The sequence below is a fragment of the Hyperolius riggenbachi genome, chromosome 10 (assembly GCF_040937935.1).
Source record: "Hyperolius riggenbachi isolate aHypRig1 chromosome 10, aHypRig1.pri, whole genome shotgun sequence".
Classification (NCBI taxonomy): domain Eukaryota; kingdom Metazoa; phylum Chordata; class Amphibia; order Anura; family Hyperoliidae; genus Hyperolius; species Hyperolius riggenbachi.
The window spans coordinates 228788301-228810848 of NC_090655.1; the positions used below are offsets into that span (position 1 = coordinate 228788301).

Below are 22548 nucleotides of genomic sequence, written 5' to 3' on the forward strand. Positions count from 1 at the left end.
GTGCCGCAGGAGGTGTCATGTAAGCTATGGGACCTGGCGGTGGTTCCATGGCAGTTGTTTTTGCGCCACAGGAGGTGTCGTGTAAGCTTTGGGACCTGGCAGTGGTCCGTGCGCCGCAGGAGGTGTCGCGTAAGCTTTGGTACCTGCCGATGGTCTCATGGTGGTGTTTTTTGCGCCGCAGGAGGTGTCGTGTAAGCTTTGGGACCTGGCGGTGGTCCCATGGCGGTGTTTTTTGCGCCACAGGAGGTGTCACGTAAGCTTTGGGACCTGGCGGTGGTCCCATGGCGGTGGTTTTTGCGCCGCAGGAGGTGTCAGGTAAGCTTTGGTACCTGGCGGTGGTCCCATGGTAGTTATTTTTGCCATGCAGGTGTCGCGTAAGCTTTGGGACCTGGCGGTGGTTCAATCGCGGTGGTTTTTGCGCTGCAGGAGGTGTTGCGTAAGCTTTGGGACCTGGCGGTGGTCTCATGGCGGTGGTTTTGGTGCCGCAGGAGGTGTCGCGTAAGCTTTGGGACCTGGCAGTGGTCCCATGGCGGTGGTTTTTGCGCCGCAGGATTTGTCGTGTAAGCTTTGGTACCTGGCGGTGGTCCCATGGCGGTGGTTGTTGCGCCGCAGGGTTTGTCGTGTAAGCTTTGGTACCTGGCGGTGGTCCCATGGTGGTGGTTTTTGCGCCGCAGGAGGTGTCGCGTAAGCTTTGGGACCTATACAATCCGAATAAGTTCCAGATAGTGAAAAATGGTATCCGAGCAGCACTGCTCCTAGACTTCAGTTCGGCTTTTAACACCATCTGTCCACGTATACTCCAAGAGGACCTAGCCGCACTTGGTGTCCATTCAAGCCTACGTCTTTGGATCAAGGACTTTCTCACCAACAGGTCCCAGGTCATCAGGCTACATGACATCCGCTCCCAAGCAGTGACTACAAACACGGGTACTCCTCAAGGATACGTGCTATCCCCACTACTGTTCTCCCTCTACACGAATAACTGCAGATCGGAGACAGACTCTGTCAAGGTCATCAAGTTAGCTAATGACACTACCATCGTTGGCCTTGTGACTAAGGGTAACGTCCAAGAGTATCATCAGCAGGTGGAGAGTATTTGCAAGTGGTGCAAGGAGAACAGGCTGGTGCACTGCTTAATACCGCAAAAACTGTTGAGCTAATCGTTGACTTAAGGAGGTCTGCTCCCACCCCACCTCCAATTTATATTGATGGCAAGGAGGTAGCTAGAGTGCCCTGTGCCCATCTTCTGGGCACTACCATCTCCAGAGATCTCAGCTGGAGGCCCAACATCACTGCCATCCAACAGAAAGCCCAGCAAAGACTCTACTTCTTCTGACAGCTAAGGAAAGTCGGCATGATCCAAGAAATTCTGACCAACTTCTGCTCCGCCACCGACTGAGTCGATCCTCTGCTCCTCCATCTTGGTCTGGTATGCCGGCGCCACCACCAGTGACAAGCTCAAACTACAGAAGGTCATTAGGTTGGCGGAGAGGATCATTGGGTGCCCCCTCCCCTCACTTGCACTACTGTACACAGGGATGCTCGGATGTGCCTCATCCACGAATTCGGCAATCCGCGTGGTTGCAAAAAAAAAATCCGCATTCGGCCCCGCCGCATGCGGATTTTCGCCCGCGTCCACGCAACAATGCGGATTTTCTGCCGTGAATGGCGTAATCACGCGTGGATTCCCGCCCGGAGGCGGATTTTCTTTTAACGTTAATAACAAAGCCCCCATACATGCTACAATCCCCCAAATTGCATGGACTATCGAGGTGATAAGGGGCAACATAACTTCAACATAAAAAATTCCCAAAATTTTTTTTTTCTAGAGAAAATGGATTTTAAAGTGAAATCAACACTTTAAATGGGGCTATTAATTGGTAATAAGTGGTTTTAAAAAGGGATATACGCGTTAAGCAGTCAAAGAGGTGAAGGCGAGTTCCAATGGCACTTGGCGGCGAAGGTACCGCTGGAGGAGGATGAGTGGCTGACGCCAAAAAGGCCCCAGAGAGGTTTTTGTATTTTTTTTTTTTTTTTTTTGCAGCAATTAGCAATGACATCACAGCAGAGTTGTCAGTGGACACGGGCAGTGTGAACGCAGAGTGCAGTGGTGGTAGCGACTGAGTCAGGAGAAGGACTATGCGGGCGGTCAGTTCAGCAGCACAGAAGGACCACGACAACATACTGGTAGTAGTAGTAGCAGCACAGCGTCATAGTGCTGGCCAAAAAATTAAATGCACCCGGTGACCCGGGCAGTGTGAACGCAGACAGAGTACATTGGTGGAAGCGAGTGAGTCAGGAGGAGGAGGACAATGCCGGCGGTCAATTCAGCAGCACAGAAGGACCATGGCAACATACTGGTGGTAGTAGTAGCAGCACAGCGTCATAGTGCTGGCCAAAAAATTAAATGCACCCGGTGACCCGGGCAGTGTGAACGCAGAGTGCAGCAGCGGGAAGCGACTGAGTCAGGAGGAGGAGGACAATGCGGGCGGTCAGTTCAGCAGCAGCAGCACAGAAGGACCATGCCAACATACTGGTGGTAGTAGTAGCAGCACAACGTCATAGTGCTGGCCAAAAAATTAATTGCACCCGGTGACCCGGACATGCAGTGGTCACAGTACAAGGTCACTGAAGGATGCAGTGGGCACAGCAGTGGGCACTGAATATACAACTAGGTCACTGAAGGATGCAGTAGGCACAGTACAAGGTCACTGAAGGATGCAGTGGTCACAGTACAGGGTCACTGAAGGATGCAGTGGGCACAGCAGTGGGCACTGGATATACAACTAGGTCACTGAAGGATGCAGTGGGCACAGTACAAGGCCACTGAAGGATGCAGTGGGCACAGTACAAGGTCACTTAAGGATGCAGTGGGCACAGCAGTGGGCACTGGATATACAACTAGTTCACTGAAGGATGCAGTGGGCACAGTACAAGGTCACTGAAGGATGCAGTGGGCACAGTACAAGGTCACTGAAGGATGAAGGGGGAACATTCGTTTGCCGGTGTACCCGGGAGGTTTAAAGTGTTGAGCCATCTCCCGTTGGCATGCCCTTCTGTATTAGCCCCGCAAACAGCGGGTAAAAGAGTATGAAAGGCAGAAAATATAGCAATACGTTCCATGTAGACGGGTTGGTTCTACAGCTCCTTATTTCCAAATTTTTATGCAGAAAAGAGCCAGGTCGTGGACCTCTAGCTCAAGGAAATAACATACATGGGTGTAAACATAGCATGCCATAGGGAGTCTTATGCAGATCAAAGTATCATGGCGTATATCAGACAGTTTAGCACTGATAGATTGTGCCAGTCATACTCACGACATCGGGTTATTTCTTCTGGCAGACTTGGCTGGTTTCGGTGGTCCATTTAGAAGCAAAGCGTCCGGGTCCCAGAGTGGGAGGGCTACTTCGGAGATTCCCAGGGTTTTGCAGAAATCTGCCAGCTCGGATGGTGCTCTGAGGGTTGCGAAACAAGAGTCCTTTTTCGCAAATAGGTGAAATGGGAAGCCCCAGCTATATGTGAAATCTTGCTCCTTCAAGACTTGTAAGAGGGGATGCATAGCTCTTCTCTGTGCCAGTGTGAATGGTGCCAGGTCTTGATATAATGTAATAGAGGCTCCGTCAAAGTCGACCGGTCCATGTCGACGTGCAGCCGCCATTATGTCATTCTTCACATCAAAATAGTGTATTCTGCAGATGACATCCCGCGGAGGTGCCGCGCCCTGCGGTATCGGGCGGAGAGCTCTGTGAACTCAGTCGACCCTGATCGGTGTGGACTGAGGCCGCTCCAGCAGGCGTTCAAAGATGGCCCTGACTGTGTGGATCAGGTCTTCGGATCTAGTAGCTTCCGGTAAGCCTCTTATGCGGACATTGTTCCGTCGGCTACGGTTCTGCAAGTCCTCTATCTGGGATCTAAAGAGGGCCTGTAAACCCGTCTGCTTCCCCTGGGCCTCTTTTAGCTTGCGGAGCTCAGACTGGAGGTCTTCTATGTCTCTCTCGGCTCCTGTCATTCTGTCAGAAATGGCGGAGAGGTCGGTGCGCAGATTCGCAATTTCAGATTTAGTGGTGTGTTGGAGTTGCTCCGTCTGTCTTTCCATGTCATGTTTCGTGGGGAGACTTCTGAGAAATTCCCAGATCTCCTCTAGGTTCTTAGATGCTCCGGTGTCTGCCTGTTTAGAGGCCTGTCTTGATGAGGAAGAAGCCTCCGCTATCTTGTCCGTCATGTGTCTCGTGGTGGGGCCTGTGAAGTATTTTGCTACCGAAGTAGTGGGGTTTGCAGAGGCAGCCGGGCTGGTTTGGTAGCTTTTCTGCTCCCCTTCGTATTGGGCGTTTCGGTGGTGGGTTGCTGGTCAGCAGGAGCCTCCATAACGGGCTGAAAGTGGCTGTGTGCCCGGAGCTCTGTTCAGAGACGTCTTCACCGCGCCATGTCCGGCTCCGCCCCCCTGTTGCTCATCCTTAACCTCCCCCTTATGTACCCTGTGCCTAATGTGTAAATGAAATTTAAATTGACTTTCACATACTTTTCATCCTATAATTATTGGAATTAGCTGGATCTTATCTGGAACTTTGCATGGGACTAATCAGATCCAGAAAGCAAAGGAGTAATTCATTGAGGTGTCCGTTAATTTGTCATTAACTTTCCAAATCTTATTAGCTCTGTCCAACTTTCCGGCCCCCTAATCCCAACACTGCAAAACAGAAGAACGGAGAAGTCAAATTTATGAGAACATCTTTATCTAATATCTAAAGGTGCACAATGCAATTTTCACTTCAGATCAGTGGGGTAACTACAATTCATGGGGCTCCCCAGCAAAACTTTGAAGAGGCCCCTCAATGTTCCCTTGGTGCCCTTTACAGCCTTGGGGCCCATCTCATAAAGGTCAGAAAACAAACTTGACATCATGAGCTTCACTCCCATAACAAGAGTAGCCACAAAAACACCTGATCTGTAGAATAGTCTCCTGTATCAGAGGAAGGGAAGGTTAGTAGATGGGCCTCCCATAGTTCTGCCCCCCCCCCCCCCCACACACACACACACACACACAACAGCAATGGCAGGGGCTATTCTTCTCTAGTTACGCCCCTGCTTCAGATTCCACATTTCATCAAGAAAGGGATCAGATTAGGCACACAAAAAAAAATACACAGCCTGCTGACCGCCAGCAACCAATCCCAAGCTCAAAATCAATATTTTTCTCAATTGGAAGCTGAACAGACATGCTGGAAAATATTGAGCCAAATACTGGCTGCAGGACCGTGTGTACAGTATTTATATAGCACCGACATATTACGCAGCACTGTACAGAGTATTTATAGTCTGGTCACTAACTATCCCTCAGAGGAGCTCACAATCTAGTCCCTACCACAGTCCTATGTCTATGCATAGTGTATGTATTGTAGTCTAGGACCAATTTTTAGGTGGCAGCCAATTAACTTATCTGTATGTTTGTGGGATGTGGGAGGAAACCGGAGTGCCCGGAGAAAACCCTCACAGACACGGGGAGAACATACAAACGCCTTGCTGATGTTGACCTGGCTGGGATTCGAACCGGGGACCCCGCGCTGCAAGGCGAGAGCGCTAACCACTACACCACCGTGCTGCAAGATATCAAATCAGAAAAAATATTGGAAATCTGATTGGAAATCGAAAAGATCAAATACTTGTACACTAGATTTCTTCGATTTCCGATTGATTTCATATCTGAATATCAATCTGATCACTCCCTTGAATAGGATCTGAGGTAAAAATTGCATGGTGCGCCATGCTCAGGGCACATACTTCACCTCTCTCCCAACCCCACCTATTCCAATGCCCTAGAATGTAGAAACTATACCCCTCCATGCTCACATGTTGGACAGCACTGATCTAGCATTCACCTATTGTAAAGAAGTAGCAGTAGGGTATTGTACCGTGTTAGCCATCAGTAAAAGCAAGAAGTTTTAAATCAGGATGATACCATTTATTGGCTAACTAAAAATGAATAAAATAAGCAAGCTTTCGGCCTTGCAGCCTTCGTCTGGCTTATATCCTGTTAGTAACTAACAGGATATAAGCCAGACGAAGGCTGCAAGGCCGAAAGCTTGCTTATTTTATTCATTTTTAGTTAGCCAATAAATGGTATCATCCTGATTTAAAACTTCTTGCTATTGTAAAGACAAATCATTCTTGTTACGGTCACTAGCCTGTGACATGCATTAAATTATACTGTGTGAAGCAGAAGTTACTGAATGTGGGGGGAGGGGACACGGTGGCTTGGTAGAGGTAACTGGATGCAAATATACTACAGTACACTTATATAGTACTAACATGTTGTTACCTCTTCTACCAGTGCCAGTCGCTGCAATGTCTCCCCTCTACTTCCTCATTCACCTCTGACCCTCAGCTTCCTCTTGTGTTTCATAGAGGATCAGACCACCCCCTGGTAGAGAATAATAAAACTACGTGCAGAAAAAATACATTCTTTTTCCGTAATGTAACCCTAATCTTACCTTTTTTTTAAATTATTTATTGAAAAAAATAGTGCAGCCTCAAGTCTTATTAATCGTTTATCACCATTTAAGGCTGCTATGGTAGTAACCAGACATATGTTGATCCCACGAACAGGGAACTAAGCGATACCAACCCACATCTTAACATTGGTGGGCACCTTGCCAGCCAGGGAACTGGAAATCCTTCCCCCAATTCAAAAGAAAATAAAAAGATGGATGCTCCCTGTATTGCATCTTGGTTCACCTTAAATAGATAAATCAAGCAAAGGAAAGATTTTACAATGGGCAAAACGTCACCGGAGCAGTTGAAATGGGCACAAGACACGTCCTGGCTGCCCACTATTGGAACTGTAGCTGCAGTTCTCACTATGCCAATTAATGTAACCGGCCACGCTAGTGACGTATCGCGGTAGCGATATGTCATTATCGTGCGCCATTTACAAGTATGGGCCGTTGCTAAGGAGCGCACACTACACTACCAGTAGCGGGTGTAGCGTGCCCACGCTATCATTAAGTCACATTTCTTTCATTAACGTTCATGATAAAATGTAACTTGTGCTGTTTCAACGCATTAAGCATAATGAATCTGCCCCAAAGACCTCTATTTTGACGATGACTTCAGTGCAGAGATTCCTCCCAGTTAACAAGGTTGCGGTGCGTAATAGACAACAAAAAATGGTCCAAAGTAATGTTTGTCTTTATTGGATGATCATTTAATCTAAAGGGAACATTACAATCAGGTGTTTCAGTCCATGGGATGACAATCAGTGGGATTCTCAGCCTTGTTTGAAGAACAGAAGTCTGGGTTTTCGCAGTCCAAGTCTGATCCTCATCACCCAGGATTGCAGAGTTCTGTGTACTTCTGAAAACACAGGTACTGGTGCTCCAGCAGTCCATGGTCAGAAAGATTATGTATACACATGGAGGCAATTCAACACTAGTTCCCCAGGTGTGGCTAACCAGCAAAGATCACACAAAGAGCAAGGTATGCAGTACTCTGAAAGATCTAAAAACACCCCAGTCCAACATGCCATCGTCTCTACCATTGGTAAATGCTCATGTTCATGAGTAAAGCCTGGTGCACAATTCCACTTATAATTGGCCAATCGTTGGCCAATTTAACCACCTCCATGTAGTGTGAGGGTCAACAGATATTGGGCTTGATTCACAAAAGGGTGCCAAGTGTTAGCGCCCCAGTGAAAAGCCCCTTAGTGCACGCAAAGTAGCTTTGTGTGCACTAATAGTCGTGCAAAACGCTTCGCGCGAAAACCGTTGCACCGGTGCGCATGAAACGTTGCATGCGGTGCGCCGAAAAGGTCGCATATGGTGCCCCTGAAACGTCGCACCAGTGCGCCCGATGGTGCGACCTTTTAGGCGGACTGGTGCGACATTTTAGGGGGACCATATGCGACCTTTTCGGCGCACTGCATGCAAAGGCAAATTTCCACGCGAACAGTGCGATGTTAACGGCGCACTGTGCGACGTTTTCGGTGCACCGCGCTGCGTGCGAACGGTAATAATTTTATGCGCCCAAACTACCTAGCGTCCTAATTTGCACGCACAAAGTCTTTAGGCGTGCAAACTAGGTTAGCGCCCTTTTGTGAATCGAGCCCCTTGAGTACTATGAGCAGATTGTGTAGGTAAACTCTCATACTATATTGAGGTGGTAAAATTGGTCAGTGATTGGCCAGTCATAACTGAAAGTTTGTACCAGGCCTTAAGCTGCGTACAGACATCAGATTAAACTTAGGAAAACGTGGAATTAATCTGCTGCATAGCTTTGTCAGGAAGGTTTGAAAAACTGATAACAATAATCCTAACATTTGTATAGCGCTTTTCTCCTGTCGGACTCAAAGCGCTCAAGAGCTGCAGCTACTGGGACGCGCTCAGGAGGCCACCCTGCAGTGTTAGGGAGTCTTGCCTTGAACTCCTTACTGAATAGGTAATCCTGACCTTAGCCAGAGTTCAAACCCTGGTCTCCTGTGTCAAAGGCGGTGCCCTTAACTAGTACACTATCCAGCCACTGCCTAGTTCTAGCAACGGTGTACACATGCAAACTCATTAGTTCTTGCAGAAGAAATGCTTTCCTTCCTCTTCACGCTTGCGCTGTGCATACAGGGGTTAAAGGAGTACTGTAGGGGGCAAAGGGGAAAAAGTTGAATTTACCTGGGGCTTCTAATGGTCCCCTGCAGACATTTGGTGCCTGCGCAGCCACTGGCCGATGCTCCAGTCCCTGCCACCGGTTCACTTCCTAAATTTGCCACTGCGCCCCTGTGCAGCGTTCTCCTCGCTCCCGCTGACGTCTCCAGGAGAGTACTGCGCAGGCACAGTACAGCCTGTGCAGTACGCTGCTGGGGATGTCAGCGGGAGCAAAGCGAAGGCCGCGCAGGCGCAGTAAAGAGGTGGTTTTGCGACTTTAAAGTTACAAATTCCAGAAGTCAACCGGCGGTGGAGAACGGCACACTGGCGAGTGGCTGCGCAGGCACAGAACATGTGGGGCGGGGGGGATTGGGGGGATGGGCTGGACCATTAAAAGCCCCAGGTAAGTTCAACTCTTTCTCCCTTTTGCCCCCTACAGTACTCCTTTAAGATATAACTGATGATATATGAGGATTTGACTACATAATCTGTTCATTATATTCAAAATCTGTTGTAAAATCATACTACATGGAGATGGTAAAAGTGGCAATCAATGACCAATCAAAATTTAAGTGTGTGCCAGGCTAAACGTGCATACACACATTCAATTTTGATTGGCCAATCATTGACAAATGTTACCACCTCCATGTAGTATCCGGGCCAACAGACTTTAAATACTATGAACAGATTGTGCAGCTAAGCTCTCATACTACATGGAGGTGGTAAAACTGACCAACCATTGGCCAATCAAAACTAGATGTGTGTACCAGGTTTAAAAGGTTAAAGGGAACCAGACACGAAGCACCCTTGTGTATTTTACCATATATATCAATAAGAACATTAGAGAAAACACCTACCATGCTCACTGTTTCATCCGCACTGCTAAAAGTGTCTGTTATCAGCTGTGATAAGAATCTCGGACTGAGCATTCAATCTGGCTTTGCAGGGAATAATTATAGCTGAGTCATTATAGCAGAGCCACAAGGGGGCAGGCTTGGGCTTAAAAAGACACCAGAGAAGACAGACTCAGCTATAATCTTTCCGTAGCAAAGCTAGACTGAGTGCTCAGTCGGGGATTCTTATCAGAGGTGATAACAGTCAGATTAAACAGATGAAACAAAGAGCAGATTAGGTGTTTACTGTCATGTTCCCACTGATTTATAAGGTAAAATACAAGAGGGTGCTTCATCTCTGGTTCTCTTTAAGATCCGCCAAGATGGATTTGAAAGACTGAGCGTCAAATATCTTTTATCTATATCTTTTAAGGTCCTTTATAACCTTCACAAAGATTATGCGCCAATCGTTGTTAATCGTTAGCCTTCAAAAAACTTTTATCTCACGTGTGCACGCAGCTTTAAAGAACACATGTCATAGTGAAATAATTGAACACCCAGGAAGCCCCTTGCTCAAGAAGGCTTTGGTAAATGTGCTGTGGTCAGATGATACCAAAATAGAGCATTTTGGAATTACTCGAAAAGCCGTGTTTTGAGGAAGTAAAATACTATATAGTATAACTCAAACAACAGTAAAGCATGGAAGTGGAAACATTTTGCTTTACATTTGTTTTTCTTCTAATGATACAGAACTGCAGGACACTGCATTGAGGGGCCAATGATCCTTAAAGTTTTGGATGAGGACCTCCATCCCTCAGACACAACACTGAACATGGATTACGGATGGGTATTCCAGCATGACAATGACCCAAAACACACGGCCAAGGAATCAAATGAGTGGGTGAAGAAACAGATGAAGGTCCGGGAGCAGTCTAGCCAGTCTCCAGAACTTAATTCAATAGAAAGTCTGTGGAGGAAGCTGAAGGTTCGAGTTGCCAAACATCAGCCTCCAAACCTTACTGACTTGGAGAGGATCTACAAAGAGGAGTGGGGCAAAATGCCTCCCGAGATGTGTGCAAACCTGGTGGCCAACAACAAGAAACACCTGACCCCTGTGATTACCAATAAGGGTTTAGCCACCAAGCACTAAGTCACCTTTCAATAGAGGATCTAATACTTATTGCACTCATTACAATGTACATCAAGCTCTGACTTTAGAAAAACTGGGGATTTTGAGGGTTCCTTTGTTGTTATTCTGTCTCTCACATCTACAGTAAAACCTTCCATTACATTATAGACTAGTCATTTCTTGGTCAGATGGCAAATTAGTAAAATCAGCAGGGGATCAAATACTTATTTCCCTCACTGTCTATGGAAATACTGAAAAGTCAAAAGGTGTCACTCATCGTCTTGCACCACTGTACTGCATGCTGGAAGCCCCTCATTACATTAAATGTGCATAAAACAAATTCACTTCTTGTGGATTAGGAAGTGTCTCGGTCTTTTTGGTGATTCCAGTAGTGAAATCTCTGTACTTGAGCACCTGGCACTATTTGGGACCATTCTGGAACCCCCCACACTACAACACACGAACTGGTAAATGCAAGACATACGTGATGCCAGAAAGCTATTCTTCTCATCAGACTCCACCAATGGTTTCATTTTGTTCTGTGGTTGTACCCTTTACAGAAAATCACTTCTATGATAAAAGCTTTCATTGACAACTGTTATAAATCTTTAAGATGCCACCACCCAGCTCTCATTGGTCATCAGCAGTGTATGTTTTTCTGATGTTGTACAAGATATGCTTTCTGTGCAAAACATTTTCCACACTCCGTGCATGAAAAAGGGCGTTCATCAGTGTGTCTTCTCTGGTGTTTGCATAGGTGCGCTTTCAGTTTGAAACATTTCCCACACTCAGAGCATGAAAAAGGACGCTCGCCTGAGTGTATTCTCCGATGTGTAAGAAGGTCTCCTTTCTGAGAGAAACATTTTCCACACTCTGAACATGAAAAAGGTTGCTCGCCTGTGTGACTTCTCTGGTGTCTACGAAGATCTCCTTTCAAAGTGAAACTTTTTTCACACACTGAACATGAAAAGGGACGCTCACCTGTGTGACTTCTCTGGTGTCTACTAAGAACTCCTTTCAAAGTGAAACATTTCCCACAATCAGAACATGAAAAAGGACGTAATCCTGAGTGACTTCTTTGGTGAGTATAAAGGTGTCCTTTCAGGGCAAAAGACTTTCCACACTCTAAACAAAGAAAAGGGCGCTCCCCTGTGTGACTTTTCTGGTGTTTAAGAAGCTGAACTTTCTGGGTAAAACTTTTCTGACACTCTGAACATGAAAAAGGGCGCTCGCCTGTGTGAGTTCTTTGATGTATCAGTAGAACTCCTTTTCGAGTGAAACATTTTCCACATTCTGAACAGGAAAAGGGCCGCTCGCTTGTGTGACTTCTCTCATGTTTAAGAAGGTCTTCTTTCAGGGTGAAGTGTTTCCCACATTCTGAACATGAAATAGGACGCTCTCCTGAGTGACTTTTCTGGTGAGTATGAAGGTGACTTTTTTTGGCAAAACTATTCCCACACTTCACACATGAGAAAGGACGTTCACCTGTGTGATTTTTCTTGGGTTCGTTAGCATTATCAGCCGGAGTTAGAATAAGATGGCTCTTCAAATGTTTCTTGATATAGTTTCCATCTGTTAGGAAAAAAAAAGAACATAGGACAGAGTTAAATGGTTATTTTGTTGTGACATTAGTCGCCAAGTTATGGGGTCAAGTTTGTTGGTCTAAAACATATTTGTAAACTTATGACACGGATGTGGTAAGGAATGAAGATTTATCCATCATATATGGTAAACAGTAATTTCACATAATTTGTTGTATGTAACATTAAGGAATGAACATGGACCTTTTATATGTTCATATGTTGTACTTAATCTTCTGATTTGTTGGTACTATGATGTTATACTGAGGAATGGAGATGGGCCTTTTATATGGGGTACAGTATCTCCTCCTCATTTGTTGGTACTATGATGTTATACTGAGGAATGGAGATGGGCCTGTCATATGGTGTACAGTATCTCCTTCCTATTTGTTGGTACTATGATGTTATACTGAGGAATGGAGATGGACCTTTCATATGGTGTACAGTATCCCCTCCTCATTTGTTGGTACTATGATGTTATACTGAGGAATGGAGATGGGCCTGTCATATGGTGTACAGTATCCCCTCCTCATTTGTTGAGAACATGATGTTATACTGAGGAATGGAGATGGACCTTTCATATGGTGTACAGTATCCCCTCCTCATTTGTTGGTACTATGATGTTATACTGAGGAATGGAGATGGGCCTGTCATATGGTGTACAGCATCTCCTCCTCATTTGTTGGCACTATGATGTTATACTGAGGAATGGAGATGGTCCTTTCATATGGTGTACAGTGTCTCCTCCTCATTTGTTGGTACTATGATGTTATACTGAGGAACAGAGATGGGCCTTTCATATGGTGTACAGTATCTCCTCCTCATTTGTTGGCACTATGATGTTATACTGAGGAATGGAGATGGGCCTTTCATATGGTGTACAGTGTCTCCTCCTCATTTGTTGGTACTATGATGTTATACTGAGGAACAGAGATGGGCCTTTCATATGGTGTACAGTATCTCCTCCTCATTTGTTGGTGCTGTGATGTTATACTGAGGAATGGAGATGGGCCTTTCATATGGTGTACAGTATCTCCTCCTCATTTGTTGGCACTATGATGTTATACTGAGGAATGGAGATGGACCTTTCATATGGTGTACAGTATCTCCTCCTCATTTGTTGGCACTATGATGTTATACTGAGGAATGGAGATGGGCCTTTCATATGGTGTACAGTATTTCCTCCTCATTTGTTGGTACTATGATGTTATACTGAGGAATGGAGATGGACCTTTCATATGGTGTACAGTATCTCCTCCTCATTTGTTGGTACTATGATGTTATACTGAGGAATGGAGATTGGCCTTTCATGTGGTGTACAGTATCTCCTCCTCATTTGTTGGCACTATGATGTTATACTGAGGAATGGAGATGGGCCTTTCATATGGTGTACAGTATCTCCTCCTCATTTGTTGGTGCTGTGATGTTATACTGAGGAATGGAGATGGGTCTTTCATATGGTGTACAGTGTCTCCTCCTCATTTGTTGGTAATATGATGTTATACTGAGGAATGGAGATGGGCCTCTCATATGGTGTACAGTATCTCCTCATTTGTCGGTAGTATGTTGTTATACTGAGAAATGGAGATGGGCCTTTCATATGGTGTACAGTATCCCTTCCTCATTTGTTGGTACTATGATGTTATACTGAGGAATGGAGATGGGCCTTTCATATGGTGTACAGTATCTCCTCCTCATTTGTTGGTAATATGATGTTATACTGAGGAATGGAGATGGGCCTCTCATATGGTGTACAGTATCTCCTCATTTGTCGGTAGTATGTTGTTATACTGAGAAATGGAGATGGGCCTTTCATATGGTGTACAGTATCCCTTCCTCATTTGTTGGTACTATGATGTTATACTGAGGAATGGAGATGGGCCTGTCATATGGTGTACAGTATGAGCAATATAAGAAAAACTACAGTCTCATTTGGGCTAAATTCAATGCTCAGGTGCTGCTCCTAATACATGTTGTATTGAGGAATGGAGATGGGCCTTTCATATGGTGTACAGTATCTCCTCCTCATTTGTTGGCACTATGATGTTATACTGAGGAATGGAGATGGGCCTTTCATATGGTGTACATACAGTATTTCCTCCTCATTTGTTGGCACTATGATGTTATACTGAGGAATGGAGATGGGCCTTTCATATGGTGTACAGAATCTCCTCCTCATTTGTTGGTACTATGATGTTATACTGAGGAATGGAGATGGGCCTTTCATATGGTGTACAGTATCTCCTCCTCATTTGTTGGCACTATGATGTTATACTGAGGAATGGAGATGGGCCTTTCATATGGTGTACAGAATCTCCTCCTCATTTGTTGGTACTATGATGCTATACTGAGGAATGGAGATGGACCTTTCATATGGTGTACAGTAATACAGTGGAGGAAATAATTATTTGACCCTTCACTGATTTTGTAAGTTTGTCCAATGACAAAGAAATGAAAAGTCTCAGAACAGTATCATTTCAATGGTAGGTTTATTTTAACAGTGGCAGATAGCACATCAAAAGGAAAATCGAAAAAATAACCTTAAATAAAAGATAGCAACTGATTTGCATTTCATTGAGTGAAATAAGTTTTTGAACCCTCTAACAATAAAAGACTTAATACTTAGTGGAAAAACCCTTGTTTGCAAGCACAGAGGTCAAACGTTTCTTGTAATTGATGACCAAGTTTGCACACATTTTTGGAGGAATGTTGGTCCACTCCTCTTTGCAGATCATCTCTAAATCCCTAAGGTTTCGAGGCTGTCTCTGTGCAACTCTGAGCTTGAGCTCCCTTCATAGGTTTTCTATTGGATTAAGGTCCGGAGACTGACTAGGCCACTCCATGACCTTAATGTGCTTCTTCTTGAACCACTCCTTTGTTGCCTTTGCTGTATGTTTTGGGTCATTGTCGTGCTGGAACACCCATCCACGACCCATTTTCAGTTTCCTGGCAGAGGGAAGGAGGTTGTCGTTCAGGATTTCACGATACATGGCTCCGTCCATTTTCCGGTTAATGCGATTAAGTTGTCCTGTGCCCTTAGCAGAAAAACACCCCCAAAGCAAAATGTTTCCACCCCCATGCTTGACGGTGGGGACGGTGTTTTGGGGGTCATAGGCAGCATTTTTCTTCCTCCAAACACAGCGAGTTGAGTTAATGCCAAAGAGCTCTATTTTGGTCTCATCAGACCACAGCACCTTCTCCCAGTCACTCACAGAATCATTCAGGTGTTCATTGGCAAACTTCAGACGGGCCTGCACATGTGCCTTCTTGAGCAGGGGGACCTTGCGAGCCCTGCAGGATTTTAATCCATTGCGGTGTAATGTGTTTCCAATGGTTTTCTTGGTGACTGTGGTCCCTGCTAATTTGAGGTAATTCACTAACTCCTCCCGTGTAGTTCTAGGATGCTTTTTCACCTTTCTCAGAACCATTGACACCCCACAAGGTGAGATCTTGCGTGGAGCCCCAGAGCGAGGTTGATTGATGGTCATTTTGTGCTCCTTCCATTTTCGAACAATCGCACCAACAGTTGTCACCTTCTCTCCCAGCTTCTTGCTAATGGTTTTGTAGCCCATTCCAGCCTTGTGCAGGTCTACAATTTTGTCTCTGACATCCTTGGACAGCTCTTTGGTCTTTCCCATGTTGGAGAGTTTGGAGTCTGCTTGATTGATTGATTCTGTGGACAGGTGTCTTTTATACAGGTGACTAGTTAAGACAGGTGTCCTTAATGAGGGTGACTAATTGAGTAGAAGTGTCTAACCACTCTGTGGGAGCCAGAACTCTTAATGGTTGGTAGAGGTTCAAAAACTTATTTCACTCAATGAAATGCAAATCAGTTGTTATCTTTTATTTAAGGTTATTTTTTCGATTTTCCTTTTGATGTGCTATCTGCCACTGTTAAAATAAACCTACCATTGAAATGATACTGTTCTGAGACTTTTCATTTCTTTGTCATTGGACAAACTTACAAAATCAGTGAGGGGTCAAATAATTATTTCCTCCACTGTAGGTCAGTGCAGAATGGAACACCTGAGACCAGCACACACATCTCTTTCACTGACAGGATATCAAGGTAAGGTTCACCGAAGAAACACAAAATATAAGGCACATTTTCATGTGGATCAACCAACTCATGACACCTAATCATGTGTGAAAAAATGCCCCCAAAATTTTATGTGGGGAAAAGAGGGCAAACTTTGTGTCATGAATAAACATTCACAGATTAATTTTTAACAACAATCAAACTGATTTCCCAGTGCTCTGCGCATTTACCTTTCACAGGACACAGCTTAAGTGACTTTCAAGTTACTAAACTTAAAGGTGACATCAAATCACAGTGATGTGGGCACCAAAATGTATACAGTGATTTAATACAGAGGATCAGGGATTAAACAGAGATCACAAATTTCTATGCTTGCATGGTTTTGAGTGAATAGACACATTTTATTTCAGCCTTAGATACAGTGTTCTGCTATCACCTCAATTAAAGTCCATGACTGGACAAGTTATGCACAGTCCTGGCCATTCGCCTCCTCAATCACTCTCTCAGAAATGAAGCTATCTGTGCATGCACAGTTCATAAAGACTTCTAGCTGCGCATGTGCACCAGGCTCCCGGCTATGGAAGCACAACTGAGCAGGCATGCACCGTAAGCAGAGGTCCCCAACCCCCGGTCCGTGGCCCACTACCGGTCCATGGGCTGTTTTCAGCTGGTCCGTGAGCCTGGCCTCTAAGCTCACTCTTTCTTTTATCCAAATTAGAATACAGCAAAGCACTATCAAGTGGCGCTGTCCTCCTTACATAGCCGTCTGCTTTACTGCTTTCGTTTCTGTACCGACGTTGAATCAGAGATGTAAAAGTTACGTGTAGCGCAGTGGACAGCTGTGAAAGGAGGACAGCACAACCTAGTGACGCTTGCTGCATGCTGATCTGGATGAGATGAGGACAGCCCCACGGACCTGAGCAATATAAGAAAAACTACAGTCTCATTTGGGCTAAATTCAATGCTCAGGTGCTGCTCCTAATACACCAATGGGGTGCTGGTGTTCTTTCTGTCCTAGAGCCCTAACAACTCTTTATTGAACTAATAAAAAAGCATAACAGTACTTACAATTTGTAGATTTAAAAATCACATTTGGTTCCTCTTTCTCTGAGAGAAAGTCTTGTTTATGTGATTTTTAACTCTACAAATCGTAAGTGTATGTTTTTTTTCTTGATTAGTTAAATAATTGTTAGTGCACCATTGCAGCTCTCCTGTTCCTTTCTGTCCTCTGGTAATGCTGCCTTTATGTACACATGTGCAGAAGCAAAATCAGAGGGGTTGCACAGAATGCCACTACTAATGGAGATAATGGATACTAGAATATTGGTTTCAATTTAAACCATATTCTACTATCACCTTCCATAACCTTACTCTCACACTAACATGCCTTCCCTACTTTACACCCAGCCCTGCCCCTGGTCCCCAGGAAAAATCCACACAGGAAATTGGTACTCGGGCCAAGAAAGGTTGGTGACCCCTGCCGTACTGCACAACCCAGCCAGGTCATGGACTTTAATTATGGTGACAGTGATCTTGGAGGACACTGAGTGACCTCAAAGACTATGGGGGCTGGAGGAAGCCCCAGGTAAGTAAAAGTCAACTTTTTACCCCTTTCTCAGGTACACTGTAATGCATATTAATTGCACATATTTATATGAGCAACTAATCTATGTACTTCCCTGTGATGTTTGAATGTACTGTATATAAGCCGTGCTTTATAACAATTCAAACAGTATATCTGCATGTAAAGTTTTAAAAACACCTTTCTTTTGGGTTGAACGTTTACTTTGCACCTTTAAACTTTGCTGAAAAAAATGGCATCAACCTGATTCAGAATTTCCTGTTTTAACCTCCAAGATGGAAAAGACTGGTGATTCTACAATCTTATTTCCATCTGTGCAGTATATTTAACATTTATACTCTTTAAACAGAAATGTGAAATACTTTTACATTTAGTGTGTATTATTTTACCTTTGCCGATATCGAGAAAGCATTGCTTCTCTCTAATTGTCGTCATGGTTTCAGCCTCCTCCTCTTTTATTGTCATCACCACTTGACTCTCCTCCACAGACTGTTGATCACCCATCACATACGTCTCTTCTTCTTCCTCTTTAATCCTGACCATCATGTCACCTTCCTCCACAGGCTGCTCCTCGCCCATCAGATACGTCTCTACTACTTCCGCTTTAATTGTCCTCATCATTTCCCCATCTACCATAGACTGCTCTTCACCCATCACATATGGCTCTTCTTCATCTTCTTCTTTCTCCATCATTTTACCATCCTTCATAAACTGCTCTTCACCCATCACATATGGCTCTTCTTCATTTTCTTCTTCTTCCTCCTTAACGACAACTTTCAAATTCATCTGTTTTTCACCCTAAAGCAACAAAACCATAAAATGAACATATTTAACATTTGAACTGTAAAATATGGAGAAACTGAGTTCTATGAGATTCACCTACCTGATAATGATGGGGGATGGTGCCATTTTCTTCGCTGCTATCATTGTCATAAACAGGACCTGTACATCTCTTTGATTGTTTTCTGTTACTGGATCCACCTGCAGGGAACACACACACTGACAGAATGAATTGTTTCTATATATCTATCAGACGATAGGGAGATCTAGGTAGACTCTCAATGCTGTTTTTGCTTTTACAAGAAGTGAAAGTCTCTTACTCTTTGTTGTGATGGACGGCTGATTCTCCATCATGATGTCCTTGTAGGGATGCGTTTGTCCTCCTCAATACTGCCACTTCTGCTTGAAAAAATAGACAGTAACATCCTGACACCTTACTGAAACCTGACATACACAATAGTACAGATGCAAAAGATAGCAGCAGCGATCAGTGTTGGAGGAGCAAGCAGGCATTAGTTGTGGAGCAGAAAGAGATCTGTGATGGATGAGACAGATGGGAGAGGAGGCAGCAGAAATCAGTGATGGAGGAGGCAGATGGGAGAGGAGGCAGCAGAGATCAGTGATGGATGAGACAGATGGGAGAGGAGGCAGCAGAGATCAGTGATGGAGGAGGCAGATGGGAGAGGAGGCAGCAGAGATCAGTGATGGAGGAGGCAGATGGGAGAGGAGGCAGCAGAGATCAGTGATGGAGGAGGCAGATGGGAGAGGAGGCAGCAGAGATCAGTGATGGAGGAGGCAGAGGGGAGAGGAGACAGCAGAGATCAGTGATGGAGGAGGCAGATGGGAGAGGAGGCAGCAGAGATCAGTGATGGAGGAGGCAGATGGGAGAGGAGGCAGCAGAGATCAGTGATGGAGGAGGCAGATGGGAGAGGAGGCAGCAGAGATCAGTGATGGAGGAGGCAGAGGGGAGAGGAGGCAGCAGAGATCAGTGATGGAGGAGGCAGAGGGTAGAGGAGGCAGCAGAGATCAGTGATGGAGGAGGCAGATGGGAGAGGAGGCAGCAGAGATCAGTGATGGAGGAGGCAGATGGGAGAGGGGTCAGCAGAGATAAATGATGGAGGAGGCAGATGGGAGAGGAGGCAGCAGAGATCAGTGATGGAGGAGGCAGATGGGAGAGGAGGCAGCAGAGCTCAGTGATGGAGGAGGCAGATGGGAAAGGAGGCAGCTGAGATCAATGATGGAGGAGGCAGATGGGAGAGGAGGCAGCAGAGATCAGTGATGGAGGAGGCAGAGGGGAGAGGAGGCAGCAGAGATCAGCGATGGAGGAGGCAGATTGGAGGGGGGGGGGGGGGGCAGCAGAGATCAGTGATGGAGGAGGCAGATGGGAGAGGAGGCAGCAGAGATTAGTGATGGAGGAGGCAGATGGGAGAGGAGGCAGCAGAGATCAGTGATGGAGGAGGCAGATGGGAGAGGAGGCAGCAGAGATCAGTGATCGAGGAGGCAGAGGGGAGAGGAGGCAGCAGAGCTCAGTGATGGAGGAGGCAGATGGGAAAGGAGGCAGCAGAGATCAATGATGGAGGAGGCAGATGGGAGAGGATGCAGCAGAGATCAGTGACGGAGGAGGCAGAGGGGAGAGCAGGCAGCAGAGATCAGTGACGGAGGAGGCAGATGGGAAAGGAGGCAGCAGAGATCAATGATGGAGGAGGCAGATGGGAGAGGAGGCAGCAGAAATTAGTGATGGAGGAGGTAGATGGGAGAGGAGGCAGCAGAGATCAGTGATGGAGGAGGCAGCAGAGATCCTCGACTCCACAGCCCTGTTGACTACAGTTGTATCTGAATCACATGTCTTAAGCATGCAGTCAGACTTTCGTCAGATCACATGATCTGTACACTCGTTCTAGTCCATGATCTGTACACTCGTTCTAGTCCAGTGTCCTGAAAAAGGGGCATAACTATAGCCCCTGCAACATCAAGGGGGCCAAGGGGCTAGCCTCTCTGTCCCACATCCAATAGCCGAGCCACACACAGCAGAAGACTGCTCCATCGGCGCCAGGTCTTCAATGCAGCCTTTCAGCAGGCGTCAGCATTCCTCTGTAGTCTCCTGATGTCACATGACATGCATTTGGGATGGTATGTAGGAACACCACCACATGCACTGAAGTGACAAGAGGACCGGATGACAATGGAAAAGGTATCTTCCACTGTGTGCTGCTCTGCTATTAGATGTGGGACAGAGAGGGGCTACCTATACTGAGAGAGCTACCTATACTGAGGGTGAGAGGCAAAGGGGAAGAACTATTTCTGGTTACCTATACTGAGTTTGCAACCAAACCTTTGCTGTGATTTCTGGGTAGGTTGGCCGCATTTGTGTGGGGTGTAGAGGACATTTGACCTCACTTGCGAGGGGGTTAATGGGGTTTGGAGGAGGTTAAAAAGGTGGTCATTTTTAGGTGGAGGGCAGAACTTAGGTAGGGAGCCCCTGTTAAATGTTTGCCCTTGCTTTGTCATTATGCCCCTGTCCTGAAGATAATGCTTTTTATTGAATTAGTCTAATTGGCTCAACTCCGAAAAGTAAACTCTCAAAAGCAATCAAACTGACATCAGTCAAAATTGGAATATTAGCTCTATTCTGTTGAAAAGACTGATTACTCGTTTATGCTATCATTTTATAATTTGGAGCCTTTTTAAGCCACTTACGTCTTCAGACTTGACTATACAACATATGTTATACTCTGTATTTGTAGCAGCAGGTAATGGTGATGGGGAGGAGACGAATGGTGGCTAATGCATGGTAAATATAAAATAAATAATTTCCTCTTACCTCCTCTGCTGCCAGTCCCAGCAACAACAATACCGCCTCTCAACTTCCTGCAGCTCTATAGTTTCCCATCTGTGCCTTCAACGTGGAGTAAGCAAGATCACCACCAAGTGGAGTATATGAGTACTGCTGCCTTCCTTTTAGTACTACATATCCAAAGATAAGCTTTGTTATTATTGATAGCACCACCATATCTGTGGTGCTGTACAGAGTACGAAACACAAATGGTACATAAACATACAGGCATTGGTACATGAGGATGATACATTTAGTAGGCAACATAATTATTTATGACAAAAGTCTATAGCAACTTACAAAAAAAAAAAAGAACGAACCTTTCCCTTGCATGCTCACAATGTGGTGGACTAAGGCATAGCTCCCAACTGTCCCTTTTTCGGAGGGACAGTCCCTTTTTGGAAGCCCTGTCCCTTTTTCCCTCTCATTTGTCCCTCTTTCAGGACTTTGTCCCTCTTTCAGGACTTTGTCCCTCTTTCTATATAAATATATGTATTTCTATACTGAAAATGTGTTTGATTGACTCCAAACTTTATTCACATCCTTTAAATTGATATATTACTAATTTTAAAATGTTACTATGAAGATGAAAAATGAACCAGGACAGAAAGGACCAGTGTGGTTTGTATGATAAAACAACATATTTTTCTTATGAAATCTTTATGGTATGCGTGACTAGGGACGTGGTGGGGGCTTGACCAGGGGTGTGACAGGGGCGTGGCTTAAGTGTCCCTTTTTCTCATCTCAAAAAATAAGAAGTAGGGCCATACATAAGGTGGGTATCCAGAAAAGCCAGATTTCTCGATTATATTCAGGAAAAAGCAGAGTCTGGCCAGAGGATTGTCTGAAATAGTGAGTTTTAATTAAGGGTGCATGTAAAGGTTTCAGGGGTTGGAAAACCACTAATGTTTTTTGTAAGAGAAATCCAGCAGAGGAGAGAGGCCCATGAGAAGATGATTATGCAAGGTGGCTATTCATAAGAAGGACTGAAGAAGGTTGCGTGCAGAGCAGAGGTTGTGATTGGGGTGGTATCTAGAAACTAGTGCGATTTATGGGTCAGAAAGGTTGTAGAGAGCTTTGTAAACAGGGTAGTAGCGTCCACTAAGCAAAACACAGATTGTTAAAGGGAACCTTAACTGAGAGGG

At 45.3% G+C, this 22548-nt stretch overlaps 1 protein-coding gene across 2 annotated transcripts; it reads right to left on the reverse strand.

The window, feature by feature from the left end:
• Window positions 1-7903: 7903 nt before the first annotated feature.
• Window positions 7904-21472, reverse strand: LOC137534745 (gastrula zinc finger protein XlCGF57.1-like). 2 transcript variants are annotated; one of them, XM_068256373.1, is made up of 5 exons: window positions 21392-21472; window positions 18891-18969; window positions 18674-18771; window positions 18180-18588; window positions 7904-12161 (listed from the first exon to the last, which is right to left on the reverse strand). In XM_068256373.1, the coding sequence occupies exons 2-5, from the start codon at window positions 18922-18924 to the stop codon at window positions 11230-11232; spliced, it is 1473 nt and encodes a 490-aa protein (XP_068112474.1). In that variant the 5' UTR covers window positions 18925-18969; window positions 21392-21472; the 3' UTR covers window positions 7904-11229. The 2 variants fall into 2 exon arrangements, with proteins under 2 accessions (XP_068112474.1, XP_068112473.1); XM_068256372.1 differs by having other exon boundaries at window positions 18674-18789.
• Window positions 21473-22548: the final 1076 nt, after the last annotated feature.